The sequence below is a fragment of the Myotis brandtii genome, unplaced genomic scaffold (genome assembly GCF_000412655.1).
Source record: "Myotis brandtii unplaced genomic scaffold, ASM41265v1 scaffold278, whole genome shotgun sequence".
Classification (NCBI taxonomy): Eukaryota; Metazoa; Chordata; class Mammalia; order Chiroptera; family Vespertilionidae; genus Myotis; species Myotis brandtii.
The window spans coordinates 1,110,039-1,122,890 of record NW_005360594.1 but is presented as its reverse complement, the minus strand read 5'-3'; the positions used below and the strand labels follow the sequence as shown (position 1 = coordinate 1,122,890).

At 35.9% G+C, this 12,852-nt stretch overlaps 1 protein-coding gene across 5 annotated transcripts in view; it reads right to left on the bottom strand.

The window, feature by feature from the left end:
* The window catches only part of RAB3GAP1 (RAB3 GTPase activating protein subunit 1 (catalytic)), an 88,293-nt gene that overhangs the window by 26,586 nt on the left and 48,855 nt on the right, over nucleotides 1-12,852 (bottom strand). For all 5 annotated transcript variants that reach the window (XR_001362603.1, XM_005868871.2, XM_005868872.2 and 2 more), the window contains exons 10-17: nucleotides 12,705-12,773; nucleotides 11,527-11,600; nucleotides 9,126-9,218; nucleotides 8,494-8,663; nucleotides 6,798-6,884; nucleotides 5,651-5,823; nucleotides 3,845-3,899; nucleotides 3,229-3,600 (exon numbers count right to left, since the gene is read on the bottom strand). Coding sequence is in view for 4 of the 5 variants with exons in the window: in XM_005868871.2 (XP_005868933.1) it covers nucleotides 3,229-3,600; nucleotides 3,845-3,899; nucleotides 5,651-5,823; nucleotides 6,798-6,884; nucleotides 8,494-8,663; nucleotides 9,126-9,218; nucleotides 11,527-11,600; nucleotides 12,705-12,773 (1,093 nt within the window). In the remaining variant the exon portion in view is untranslated. The remainder of the gene's footprint in view (nucleotides 1-3,228; nucleotides 3,601-3,844; nucleotides 3,900-5,650; nucleotides 5,824-6,797; nucleotides 6,885-8,493; nucleotides 8,664-9,125; nucleotides 9,219-11,526; nucleotides 11,601-12,704; nucleotides 12,774-12,852) is intronic.

The following is a 12,852-nucleotide window of genomic DNA, read 5'->3' as shown; positions in this document are numbered from 1 at the left end:
TATCCAGTGTGCAGAGAAGAGTTAACACCGCAGGCCTTAGAGTGCTATCCTCAGGAAGCCTGTTTGCAAAGCTGGCCTCTGGCTGCATCTGGAAACCTGGATTTTGGTAGTGTCCCCACCATACTCAGAACTGATTAAAATGGCTCACTGTGCCTAAAGTATTTGTGCAAACAATATGGTTTATGCTACATACCTGCTTTCCTTCTGGGAGTCTGGAATTTTGGTATGTGCTAGGCAGAGATTGCCTACACATAGAGCTTGGGTTCCAGGCCTCAATAAAAGCCCTGAGCACTGAGCCTCTAACAAGTTTCCCTGGTAGACAACATTTAAATGTTGTCACAATTCGCTGTTGTAGGAATTAAGTGCATCCCGTGTGACTACACTGAGAGAGGACTCTTGGAAGCTTGTGCTTGATTTCCTCTGAACTTTGTCCTATGTGCCATTTCCTTTTGCAATTTTGCTTTATATCCTTTTGCTGCAATAAATCATAGCCATGAGCATGTCTACATGATGAGTCCTGGAGTCGCGGCAAATCATCAACCTGGGAGTGGTGTTGGGGACCCCTGACACACCAAATGTCGGGGATTATGTGGAATAAACTAAAAGTATTATACATTGTTGAAGAGAGTATAAGTTAGTTCAAACACTTTGGGAGACTGTTTAGTAATATCTACTAAAGCTAAAACATATTTCTACCATATAATTCAACAATTTTACTCTTAGAAATATCTCCTAAAGAAAGTAAGTGCCTATGTTCACCATATGAGAATATTCATCCTATATAATAAAAGGCTAATATGCAAATTATCCCCTCGACCCAGTAGTTAGACTGGGAGTTTGACCAGGGGGTGGGCCGGCTAGCCAACGGTCTGCAGCCCCTCCCCCTGGCCAGCCCTCTTGATCGGCCCGATCAGGGCGGGCCGGCCTGACCCCACCCATGCACGAATTCATGCACCGGGCCTCTAGTTTATTTATAATAGCTCAAATGGTAAATAACTTTAATTCCATCAATAAGTGAATGGATAAGCAAATTATGGCATATTCATAAAATACTACAAAGTAATAAACACACACACATACCAATACATGCCACAACATGGATGAATCTCATAGATGGTTGTTAAATTAAAAAAGCTCAACACAGAAGTACACAATGTATGATTCCATTTACATATGAAAAAGTGATATAAGCAAAGTATGATTCTATTTATGAGGTTCAAAAACTAATAAAACTAACCTATATTGATAAAAATTAGAGAAAGAGTTACCTGAAGAGGAGTACTGGGCTATGCTATCCAATATAATCTTGCTATAAAAATTTAAATAAAATAAAGTAAAAAATTCAGTTCCTCATGTGCATTAGCCAAATTTCAAGCACTCAATAGCCACATATGGACAATGGCTACTACGGACAGCAGAGATAGAAAATGTACACTTTCATCTTCATCGAAAGTTTTATTGATCAGCACTTTTCTAGCATGATGGGAATTTTCTGTATTTTGATCTAGGTGGTAGTTACATGGGTTTTTAAATACGAAATAACTCATCAGCTGTATATTTAAGATTTATGTACTTTATATATTAGTTTATAATTCAATACGTAAATAAATAAATATACATTTTTAAATGACTAGGAGAAAACATACAGTATTAATATCTAAACTATGAAGGACTCATAAATCAATAAGAACAAGATAGCAACTTAAAAATGGTAGGCAAGTAAACATATTAAAAGATGTCCAATAAACATATTAAAAGATGCTTAGATTCATCAAAAACCAGGGAAATACAATCTAAAACACTGAGATACTACTTTTGCCTATTGTATGGGCAAAATTTTGGGTGTGTCAGTTATTTAAGTAAAATATGAATATAAGTAATTCAAGGACAAGAACCTTACTGTCTAGTTTGCTACCAAATTCCTAAAGTCTAGAACAGTGGTTGGCATACAGTAGGTACTCAATACATAATTATGAGTGGAATAAAGTGAGAAAGGAAAGTTGGAGAGGAAATTATATTCCCTTACTCCTATATTTACTGTTGATGGGAGTGTAAAATAGAGGAAGCCTTTTTGAAGAGGAATTTTATAACATATAATTGCTGTTTATCTAGCAATTCAATTTCTCAATTTCTTCCCCAGGGAAACACTCATATGTAAACACAAAGAACTATAAGAATTTATAATGTAACACTGTAATAGCAAAAACTTGCAAATAACATATATTGTGCATTAAGAGAAAAATGGCTAAATAAACTGTGGTTCTCCCATGCCATATAATATTATATAGCAACTAAAAAAAAACAAACACCAAAGAAACAAAATAGATCTACATGTAATGACATAGAAAAACCTTCATATTAGGTTAAACAAAAAGTTATACACTAATGCACACATTTAAAAACAAAAATATCCACAAAATTATGTATAATGTGCACACACATATGTATATCAATGCATAGACTAAGAGGAGAAATTTATAACCCAAACTAGTAATAGTGGTTACTTCTAGGAATAAGAGTTTAATTATGGGTGGTGGCTTTCACATTTTCTAAATTGAGTTTCCCACAATAAAACATATTCAGATATTACTCATGTAAAAATAACCCAACAGCCTGGCCAATGTGGCTCAGTTGGTTGAGTGTTGTCCCCTGCACTAAAAGGTCGCTGGTTCAATTCTGGTCAGGGCACATACCCAGGCGAGGATTTGATCCCTGGTTGGGATATATGTGGGAGGCAATCAATCAATATTTCTCTTACACATCAATGTTTCTCTCTCTCTCCCTAAAACAGAAATCAATAAAAAGATAGTTTAAAACCACCACCACCCAACAAAAACTATTATTCTTCCTTAGATGTTGAGTTATTGCTGTTCTACTTACTAATGGTGTAAAATGGCCTCAAATTAAAGGATTCCTACTTTTCTTTCCCCTCCATATTTTTGGATTTTTTTTTAAACACCTGAGTACTCACTACTCAGTTTAAGAAATAATATATCACCTTCTACATAATGAGCTACTATCTACTTAAATTTCAAAACATTTCTCAATTTGAGAAATGGTAGACCTAAAAGCCCCAATAGTTTATTATTTGGATTTCACATCTTAGGTCTCTGAACATAGACTGTTTAAAGAAGTGCCCCTATCCAAAGCAATCGTCTACTAGAATGAAGTTATATAAACAACATATTTTTTAAAAATTAGAACTTAATGTGCCAGTGCACGCCCTACCTGGGTTACTGGAATGTAGAGAGGCTCTCCATTATGCAGCAGTGTAAGTTTCCCATGCTGATTGAGTCGTCCTTCTGGCTTTAAATTTGCCATCTCCTTAAGTCCTCCTTTTTTGCCACTCTCTTGTCCATTTCCCTTAAATTCTTCAGTATCACTTAGGCATTCAAAAAATTCTTCTTCGCTATCACTCCAAGAATCCCAAGATTTTCCCACCTCTCCCTTTTCCTTGTCCATATCTTTTAGATTGTCTGGCCCCAGCTGGTCTCCAGGTCTTCCAGCATCCCCTGGATATGTATTAGTCACATTATCTGAAATACTTGTCTTTCTCTTCTCATCACGTGCCTTCTTTCTTTCAATACAACAATTTAACATCTTAAGAAAACAGAAATACATATATTTGAATTCATTACAGTAAAATAAAAATCAATCCACTGCTTGAATATTTAATTTTCATTCTCCATCCTTTCCCCTACACCTTGTTGTGAATGACAGTGATTTTAAGTAACCTACAGCAGCACAAAAAGAATGGCCTATAATCCATACTTAAATTTAGCATCAGAAATAAGCTCCAACTGACTCAAGATCACATTAAATACTGTCACTGAAAAATCTTTACCTGTAGTTTCTGATGTAATAAACAGCATCTTAGATCTGGGGGGCCACTTGCTAATCTATCAAATAAAGCAGTGGGAAAAGAAAGATTAGTTTTAGTAAAATTGCTTCAGATATGCATAGTTTTTATACTACCACAAATTTTAGCCATATTGATAAGAAATTAAAACTAGAAACAGAGACAGGGCAAATAAGATTAAAAGATCAGAATTTATTTTATCCTCCTAGTACACAAATCACCAATAGCAAGTATAACAGATATTTCAAAGCTTAAGAGTAAAGTAGTGATAGCACTCAAGCTAATAGAAACTTAAAATAAAAAGTCTCTAAATCCACCCCAGGTAGTAGCTGGCATACAGTATTTCACACCATACAAAATAGATTAGACTATCTTTTTTAGTTCTCTATTACTATAGTGAATTCTCAATATAAAAACCATCAATCTCCACTTCTCTTTTGCCTGGAGTGCCTCTAATTCTAAACTACTAAGTTCCCAGTAATCAGCTAACCAGAAACTGGCAAATGACACAAGAGTAAACATTTTTGGATTAGTCACCATTTTATATAACTCATATCATGAGTCTCCTCCCTTAGGAAGGGTAGATGCACAGTAATCAACATTTATGCTAACTAAACTCTCCTATGTGACTAAGTGAAATGTCAATATAAACTATACACACACAAAAATTCACAGGTAATGTTTAATATCTGAACTTATGAACTCTAGAGATGTTTTCCCTCCAACTATAAAAAACATGTTTACTACATGTAATTTAGAAAATGTACAAATGTAGAAAAAACAAAATAAAAATATGATTTCACACCTGGGAAAACTACTGTTGACATTTGGCTGTATTTCTTTCCATTTAGTTTGCTGTACAATCCTATATAATAAAAGCCTAGGTGGCGTCATGCCCTCGCGCCATACTCTCGCGTGATGTTATCACAAGATAGCCGCCACAAAATGGCTGTCACAAGATGGCCGGCAGGGGAGGGCAGTTGTGGGTGATCAGGCTGGCAGGAGAGGGCAGTTGGGGGCAAACAGGCCAGCAGGGGAGGGCAGTTGAGGGCAACCAGACCAGCAAGGGAGGGCAGTTGGGAGCGACCAGGCCTGCAGGGGAGGGCAGTTAGGGGCGACCAGGCCTGCAGGGGAGGGCAGTTGGGGGTGAGACCAGGCCGGCAGGGGAGGGCAGTTGGGACAACCAGACCGGCAGGGGAGGGCAGTGGGGGTGATTGGGCTGGCAGGGGAGCAGTTAGGCGTCAATCAGGCTGGCAGGCAGAAGCGGTTAGGAGCACTCAGGTTGGCAGGCAGGCGAGCGGTTAGGAGCCAGCAGTCCCGGATTGTGAGAGGGATGTCCCAGATTGGAGAGGGTGCAAGCCAGGCTAAGGGATACACCCACCCCCGTGCAAGAATTTCGTGCACCGGGCCTCTAGTATTACATATACATCAGCATAATTGAAAATGCTCAGTATATGCAATACTATATTCTACTTTACTACAAATATTAGGATCATTTTCAATGTTATTAGGTATTCTTGGGGAAAAACTTATAATAGATCTATAACTTTCCATTGTAGAGATATATAATAATTTATTTGGCCATTCTTTTATATTTGACACTTAGGTTGTTTCAACCTTTTTCTCCCCTATTATAAATGTAATGCAGTCAACACCTCTGAACATAAATCATGTCCAAAGTTTCTTACCATTTTCTTAGGGCAGAATTCCTAGATGAGAATTTATTCAAAAGTCAAATGCTTCCAACAAACAAAAAATCCTGTCTATACAACTAGATACTGAAATTATTACCCTGGAATCAGAAAGTCGTTTTCCCATCTGAAACGCATTTCAAGGACAAATTCCTGCCAGAGGTGTGCCACTCCTTTCAATCCTCCGTGGTAGAAATTGATCATACAAAGACACAAAGCCAATTTGTATGTTAAACTGTCAGATGGTGCAGATTTGAACTGATTGTAGAGATTCTAAATTTAACAGAATAGAAACAAAGCAAAACTTGTTAACAACATATTTATATGCATATTCAAAAACTGTGTGGGTGAAGATTTTAATACTAAAATGAATCTATCCTAGCAAAACTAGTTTTTATCAATGTTTAATACATTATTGCCTAAATTGTTCTTAGGCAGTTCCATGTTTTCAAGATTTCTACAAGGATCAAAAAAGTGAGGCTCGCCCTGACTGGTTTGGCTCGGTGGATAGAATGTCGGCCTGCAGACTGAAGGGTCCCAGGTTCGATTCCGGTCAAGGGCATGTACCTTTGTTGCGGGCACACCCCCAGTGGGGAGTATGTAGGAGGCAGCTGATCGATGTTTCTCTCTCATCGATGTTTCTAACTCTCCATCCCTCTCCCCTCCTCTCTGTAAAAAAAAGAAAATCAATAAAATATATTTTTTAAAAAAGTGAGGCTCTAGTTTGGTGATGTAAAAGTTATAAGTTTCAATTTCTTCTGTGGAATCTTCAAGATGTATTCCAATTTTTATGTTACTTTTAAAAACCCTTTACTTAAAAATAGTACACACTTGTTGTCAAAACCAAAAACAAAAGTGTCATTTAAACTCTCATTTCTCAATTTATCAAAGACCTGGATAAGGAAAACATAAAAAATTTACTTAATGAGTTTTTCACTCACTTGCTGGTTTGAAATACAGGAACAAATCTGCTGCAAAACAAATTTTATTATTTACAAAAAGTCTAAAATGAGGGAAATCACACAATCATGCAGAGTATTTTATGTTATTTTTTCCCATTGTTACCAGAAAAGTTCTTGCTCTGAAAATACGTCAATGTCCTATAGCAGATCATTTTCTGAGTGGAGGCCTTGATCGCCCCTTATGTTTTCCTAAGGTGATTTTTAAAATAAAAAGATCCTTATTCTACTAATCTAGAAATATAGCAAATCCTTAGAAATTTGATGCATTTTAATCACTGGACTTACATATTCTTCACTCTCTGACAAAGGATTGTTGTCCATTGAAGAAGTTCCATCTAATGGTTTCTCAGAAGCAGCATCAGGGAATAAGAACTTAGGGAGAAAGGAAATAACCACAATGTCAAACAAATTTCCTAATTTGTTGATTTTTGCTACTCATATAGGCACTAGTTGACTTTTTAATGATTTTGCTATTAAAACAGTGAAAATGCTCTTATTGACTGGCCAGTTGGTTCTTCATTATCTCAAACTATTTCTGTTTTTCTTTGAAGATACAGAGGTTTAGTGACTAGCCAATTTTAGGAATCAGAGGCTTTTCTTAATAGTAAACACTTGGTTCTGTAAACTAAACAGAATGCAAAGCCAAAATTTCTTCACTATGATTGCAGGTTCATCTGGTCATTAAAGTTTTAAGTGTTAATATTATAAAAAAGACAAAGCTATAAAAGAAAAAAATTAAATACCCATATATTCATGAGATTCAGTTGTTATATTATCTACAGGTTTTCATATATGAAATAATAAAAGTATAATATTTAAGACACGTAACTTCATTTTATGAGATTCTCCTAGAAAGTAAGAAGCAGTCTAAACCTGTAATGACCAGTGTATCTTTCCCACATGGTCTTTGTTTATGTGTCTGTGTGTAGGATTGGTTAAAAAAGAAAAATTCAGTGCATATAACAATTGAGCTATATAACTGGAGTAACATCTCTAAGGATACATTCTTAAGAAGGGGACTTCTCTACAGAAATTTACTTTCAGCCCCCTCCCCTTTTTTTTAAATCACTGTTTCTCCCAAGGGCTCTGTGGTACTGTTGACTTGTAATTCCTTTTACTATGCATACTTTGCCACATATTAAAGAACGTACTCAACAGATTTTTAGAAATAGAGGAACTACTGTGTGCCAACCCCACTAACTCGGCACATTTACCAACAATATCCTATTCTCATATCACTGTGTGAGCTAAGTAACACTGCCCATGTCTTAGAGACATAGAAGCTGAAAATCTGGCCAAGAGTATTGTTCAGATTAATGACAGTGATAAGATTAACCTGAAGTTTACAAGACCAGTCTTCTTTTCATTGTACTACTCTTGAAAGTTTTCCCCAAAACTGTCTTAATGCACAAATTGCCAGAAGTATGATTATAACTACAATTACAGTGAAGAATATGGACCAAAGGCCTATTTTATGCCAGGCAAAGTAACAGAAGGTCCTTTAACGCTCACAACAATCTCACAAGGTTTTATCAGCCTCATTTACAGATGAGGAAACTGAAGTCAAATGGGTGTTCAAATCACAAAGTCAGGCTCCCAGGCTGGGCCTGTTCCACCACACTAGACCTAGGAGACACCCAGGCCCTCTTACTATTCACTACAATATAAGCTTTCTCTGTGAAAGAAATTAGATGGAGTTCAAGCGTCCCTCTGTGTGAAGCCTTCCCTGACTGCCACTGCCCAGAGACGAGGCACCCCTGCTGTGCTCTCACAGCCCCTCTGCCAGATTTCTCAAACGGAACACGTATTGTAAGTATTGTTTACTTTCCTTTTTCCCAGACACCAGTGAAAACTCTCTGAATGTGGGGACTTTGTTTTACTCATTTTATATTCCCAATCCAGTGCCCGCCAAACAGAAAGGACTGAAGATATAATGAATAAATGCATATGCATGTAGACATATAAAGACATTAGTGCTTACCAAGAGAATAGTGTTGAGGACATCATTATTCAGTGGTGACTCTTCTACACCTCTGTGTTTTTTTATTTTCTTCTTTGCAGTATGTACCATATTTGAAACTGATAATTTATGAATTGGAACCGGTGCTGGCTCTGTCAACTTTGACAAAGCGTGAGTTATATCAGCAATTTCTAGAAGAAGAGAAATGAATACAAATTATATCACCAACCTTAGCAGATCAAAGTGGTGAGTAAACTGAAGACTGTATAAAATATTTTAGTCACTCCTTTTACTAGTGTTACATGGTCTCAGAATTATAAAATTTTAATACATGTTTACCTTCATATGCATGTATGATTGACAAAGGTGTAACACAAGTTACTTCTCCACAGGGGATTTCAAAAATAAGCCTCTAAAACCCTGCTTTTCAAAATAGCTTACATTCTTGGTGGAAAGAGCTTATTAAATGCACTTAGTGCTTTAAGCTCAGGGTATATAGTATAACCTAGAGAGAAATGGTTAGCTATCTAGTCCAGCAACACTTGCTTTTCCAACTTAATTCAAGTAAGAAAATAGATAAATAGTTGCTAGAAACATACCTAAGAAAAGGAGTTTCACATTTGAAAATAACTTAATAAAAAAAGGTAGGTTACCTCTCCCTTCTTCCTCAAATGTGGATCGTCCAAGAATCTCATCAGTTGATTCCTTCCGACGGCAAACTTTAAAAAATTCAGTGACAAAATCACCTACAGAGAAAAAAGTTATTAATTTTTGACACTTAACAAAGAAATCAGTCCTATAAATTAAAGTAAATGCCTTTTCACAGAGCTATTAACTAAGATATGGAAAAAAATTTCAAAAAACATTCAGTATTTACAACTCAAGACAAAAATTAATCCAATTTCAAAGGAAACCTGGCTCTTTCTTTTTCTCCATATCCCAGGACAGTAAATTTTTTTCCTTAGAATTCCTTCTAGAATAAAAGGAAAGAAACCGTACCTAATAATATTAAGCCCTTGCTCTGTGCCTGAATAAGACAAAGAGTATCTATTCTCATTAAGCTGTACTAGTAACAAGAATATTATCCTATGTATACAGTGGTCTTTGTTCCCTAACTGCCACCCTATTGGAATTCGGAATCCATTAAAAAAAATAAAAATTTAAAAAATTTACAAGACTTAAATAGTCCTAGCTGGTTTGGCTCAGTGGATAGAGTGTCGGCCTGCAGACTAAAGGGTCCCGGGTTCGATTCCTTGGCACATGCGCCTGGGTTGCCGGCTCAATCCCCAGTAGGGGGCGTGCAGGAGGCAGCTGATCGATGATTCTCATCATTGATGTTTCTGTCTCTCTCCCTTCCTCTCTGAAATCAATAAAAATATATTTAAAAAAGAGACTTAAATGTAAGGAATGAAACCATAAAAGTCTTAGAAGAAAACATAGGTAGTAAAATTTCAGACATCTCACATAGCAGAATTTTTGCCGATACATGTCCTAGGGAAAAAGAAAACTAAGGAGAAAATAAACTAATGGGACTATCAAAATAAAAAGCTTCTGCACAGCAAAAGAAACCAACTTTAAAATGAAAAGGGAACCTACTATGTGGGAGAACATATTTGCCAGTGATACATCTGGTAAGGGGTTAATATCCAAAATATATAAAGAACTCCTATAACTCAACAAAAGCAAGATGAACAATCCAATTAAAAAATGGGCAGAAGACCTGAATAGACATTTCTCCAAAGAGGGCATACAAATGGCCAAGAGACATATGAAAAAATGCTCAAAGTCACTAATCATCAGAGAAATGCAAATTAAAACCACAATGAGATATCACCTCACACCTGTCAGAATGGCTATCATCAAAAAATCAACAAACAAGTGCTGGCGAGGTTGTGGAGAAAAGGAACCCTAGTGCACTGCTGGTGGAAATGCAGACTCTTGCAGCCACTGTGGAAAAGAGTATGGAGTTTCCTCAAAAAATTAAAAATGGAACTTCTGTTTGACCTAGTGATCCCACTTCTGGGAATATATCTTAAAAACCCTGAAACACCTATCAGAAAGAATATATGCACCCCTATGTTCATAGCAGCATTATTTATAATAGCTAAGATTTGGAAACAGCCCATCAGTAGATGAATGGATAAAAAAAGCTGTGGGACATTTACACATTGGAACACTATGCAGCTATAAAAAAGAGGGATCTCTTACCCTTTGGGACAGCATATTATGCTAAGTGAAATGAGCCAATCTGAGAAAGACAAATATCCCATGATCTCACTTATTTGTGGAATCTAATGAACAGAGTGAATTGACCAACAAAATAAGACCAGAAGCATGGAGGCATGGAACAGACTGACATACCTTGATGTGTGGAGAGGGGGACAAGAAGAGATAAGCCAAAGAACTTATATACTTATATGCATAGTCAATGGACATGGACAATAGCGTGTGAAGACCTGGGGGTGGGGGGGGTGGGTAGGGGCTAAAATCGTAAAAATCAATGCTCTTTCCATCATATACAACAGGTTGGAAGGCATAGCAAAAGGCAAAAAGGGCTCCAATAACTAGAATGGAAGATGCAGACTATGCCACAGGAGGAAAACCAGGAAGTGACATAAATACATTTTAAGACTAAAACTCAGATCATGAGAAAATATCAGATAATTCTGAGATGTGACTGGTTAAAACTAAAATACTCTGTTAGTGCTATTCAAGAGTAACTAGAAGAATTCACTACTGTTAGCAAAGATTTTTAATAATTGATTGAGAGACAGAGGGAGAGAGAGAAAAAAAAAGTTGCCCCCTGCTCCGCCATACACACCCCGACCAGGGATGGAACCCGCAATCTGGGTATGTGCCCTGACAAGGAATTCAACCCACTACCTTTTGGTATATGAGACAATTTAGCAGATCTACAAAGCACTTCAACAAATGTAAAACAAAAAAATATTTTTTGGACAGATAAAATAAAGTATAAAGAATGAGTTCAGTGTTCCTGATCTGGAAGACAGGCAGACTGATGGTATTTCAGGAAAGGAAGATAATACATCTTACCTAGCAAACACTGAGGATTATCAGCTTTTCGAACTCTAACAGACCAATGGGGAGCCTGAAGAGGATCCAAATCACTAAAATGTAAAACAATAAACATAAGATCCTAATTATGATCATCTGTAATACTCATGAATTTATCAAAATGCAGTCTAATAAAAGCATTACACAGAAGGATAAGCTATATGTTTTGCTTCCCTTAAACTTACTATTATTCTGAGGCCATTTGGATGAGTTAAAAAAAATCTTAAGAAACCAAAGTGCATGGAGAAGAAGAACAAAAGGAAATAACAAAAAAATTTTTAAAAAGTGGTCAATGCACATTGATAATCTAATGAAATTACATTAGGAAATATAAAAAAGGAACAAGAAATAACTAAGTATGCATTTTAAAAATATATATTATCATTCAAACAGCAAATCATTATGTTGCACACCTGAAATTAATACAATGTTATGTCAATTATAACTCAATTATTAAAAAAAGGATACACCCAAAAATACTAACTGGCTGTTTTATAAGTAATGCGATTCTAGGTAGTGTTTACTTTTTTCTTTATACCCATCTTAATTATCTGATTAAGAAAGCTCATGTTATTTTCACCAACAGCAAATACAACACATTTGTTTTAATTATGAAAAGAAAAAGTGTCTTATTTCTCCTGTTCTGCATCAGGAATGAGAGGGTACTAAAACTGCGTTCCTCTTTCTCCACATTCTTCCTAGATAGATAATGCCTGCTGTAATTTTCAAGTCATTTCCATTGGTAAGGAGTATATGACATGGATGTTATTTATGACATTTAAAGATCAAATATTATTTCCACACTTTCTGATGATGACCATCCTTTCAAATCACTTCATGAAATGCTTCTAATCAGCTAAGAAAAGTTTAACAGAATTATGTACTAAATCCCAACTGATTAGATATATCTTTGCTAAAACCGAATAAGACTGAGATTGTTCATTATCTCTGAACTAAGGATCATATCCCCAAAGTCAGCAGCTTAAAAACATATCTTTAATACATATTAATCAGTCTTAAGAGTGATATTTAAAAAATAGAAAAATCAACCTTATCAGAAACTGATATAAAGAAAAAAGGAAAATTGCTAACCATTGGCAGTTAATTTATTCTACTGAAATGTTTGAGTCTCAATGCATAACTCTTAACATACTTACGAATAAACATCATTATCCACAATGATACCTTCAGTCAGGTGAGGCCATGTAGTTGCTAAGTGGAGTTCACTAAAAATAAACAAAACATAAAATATATCCAAAAGCTTTATTGTGTGTGTGTGTGTATACATATATATATATGTATGTG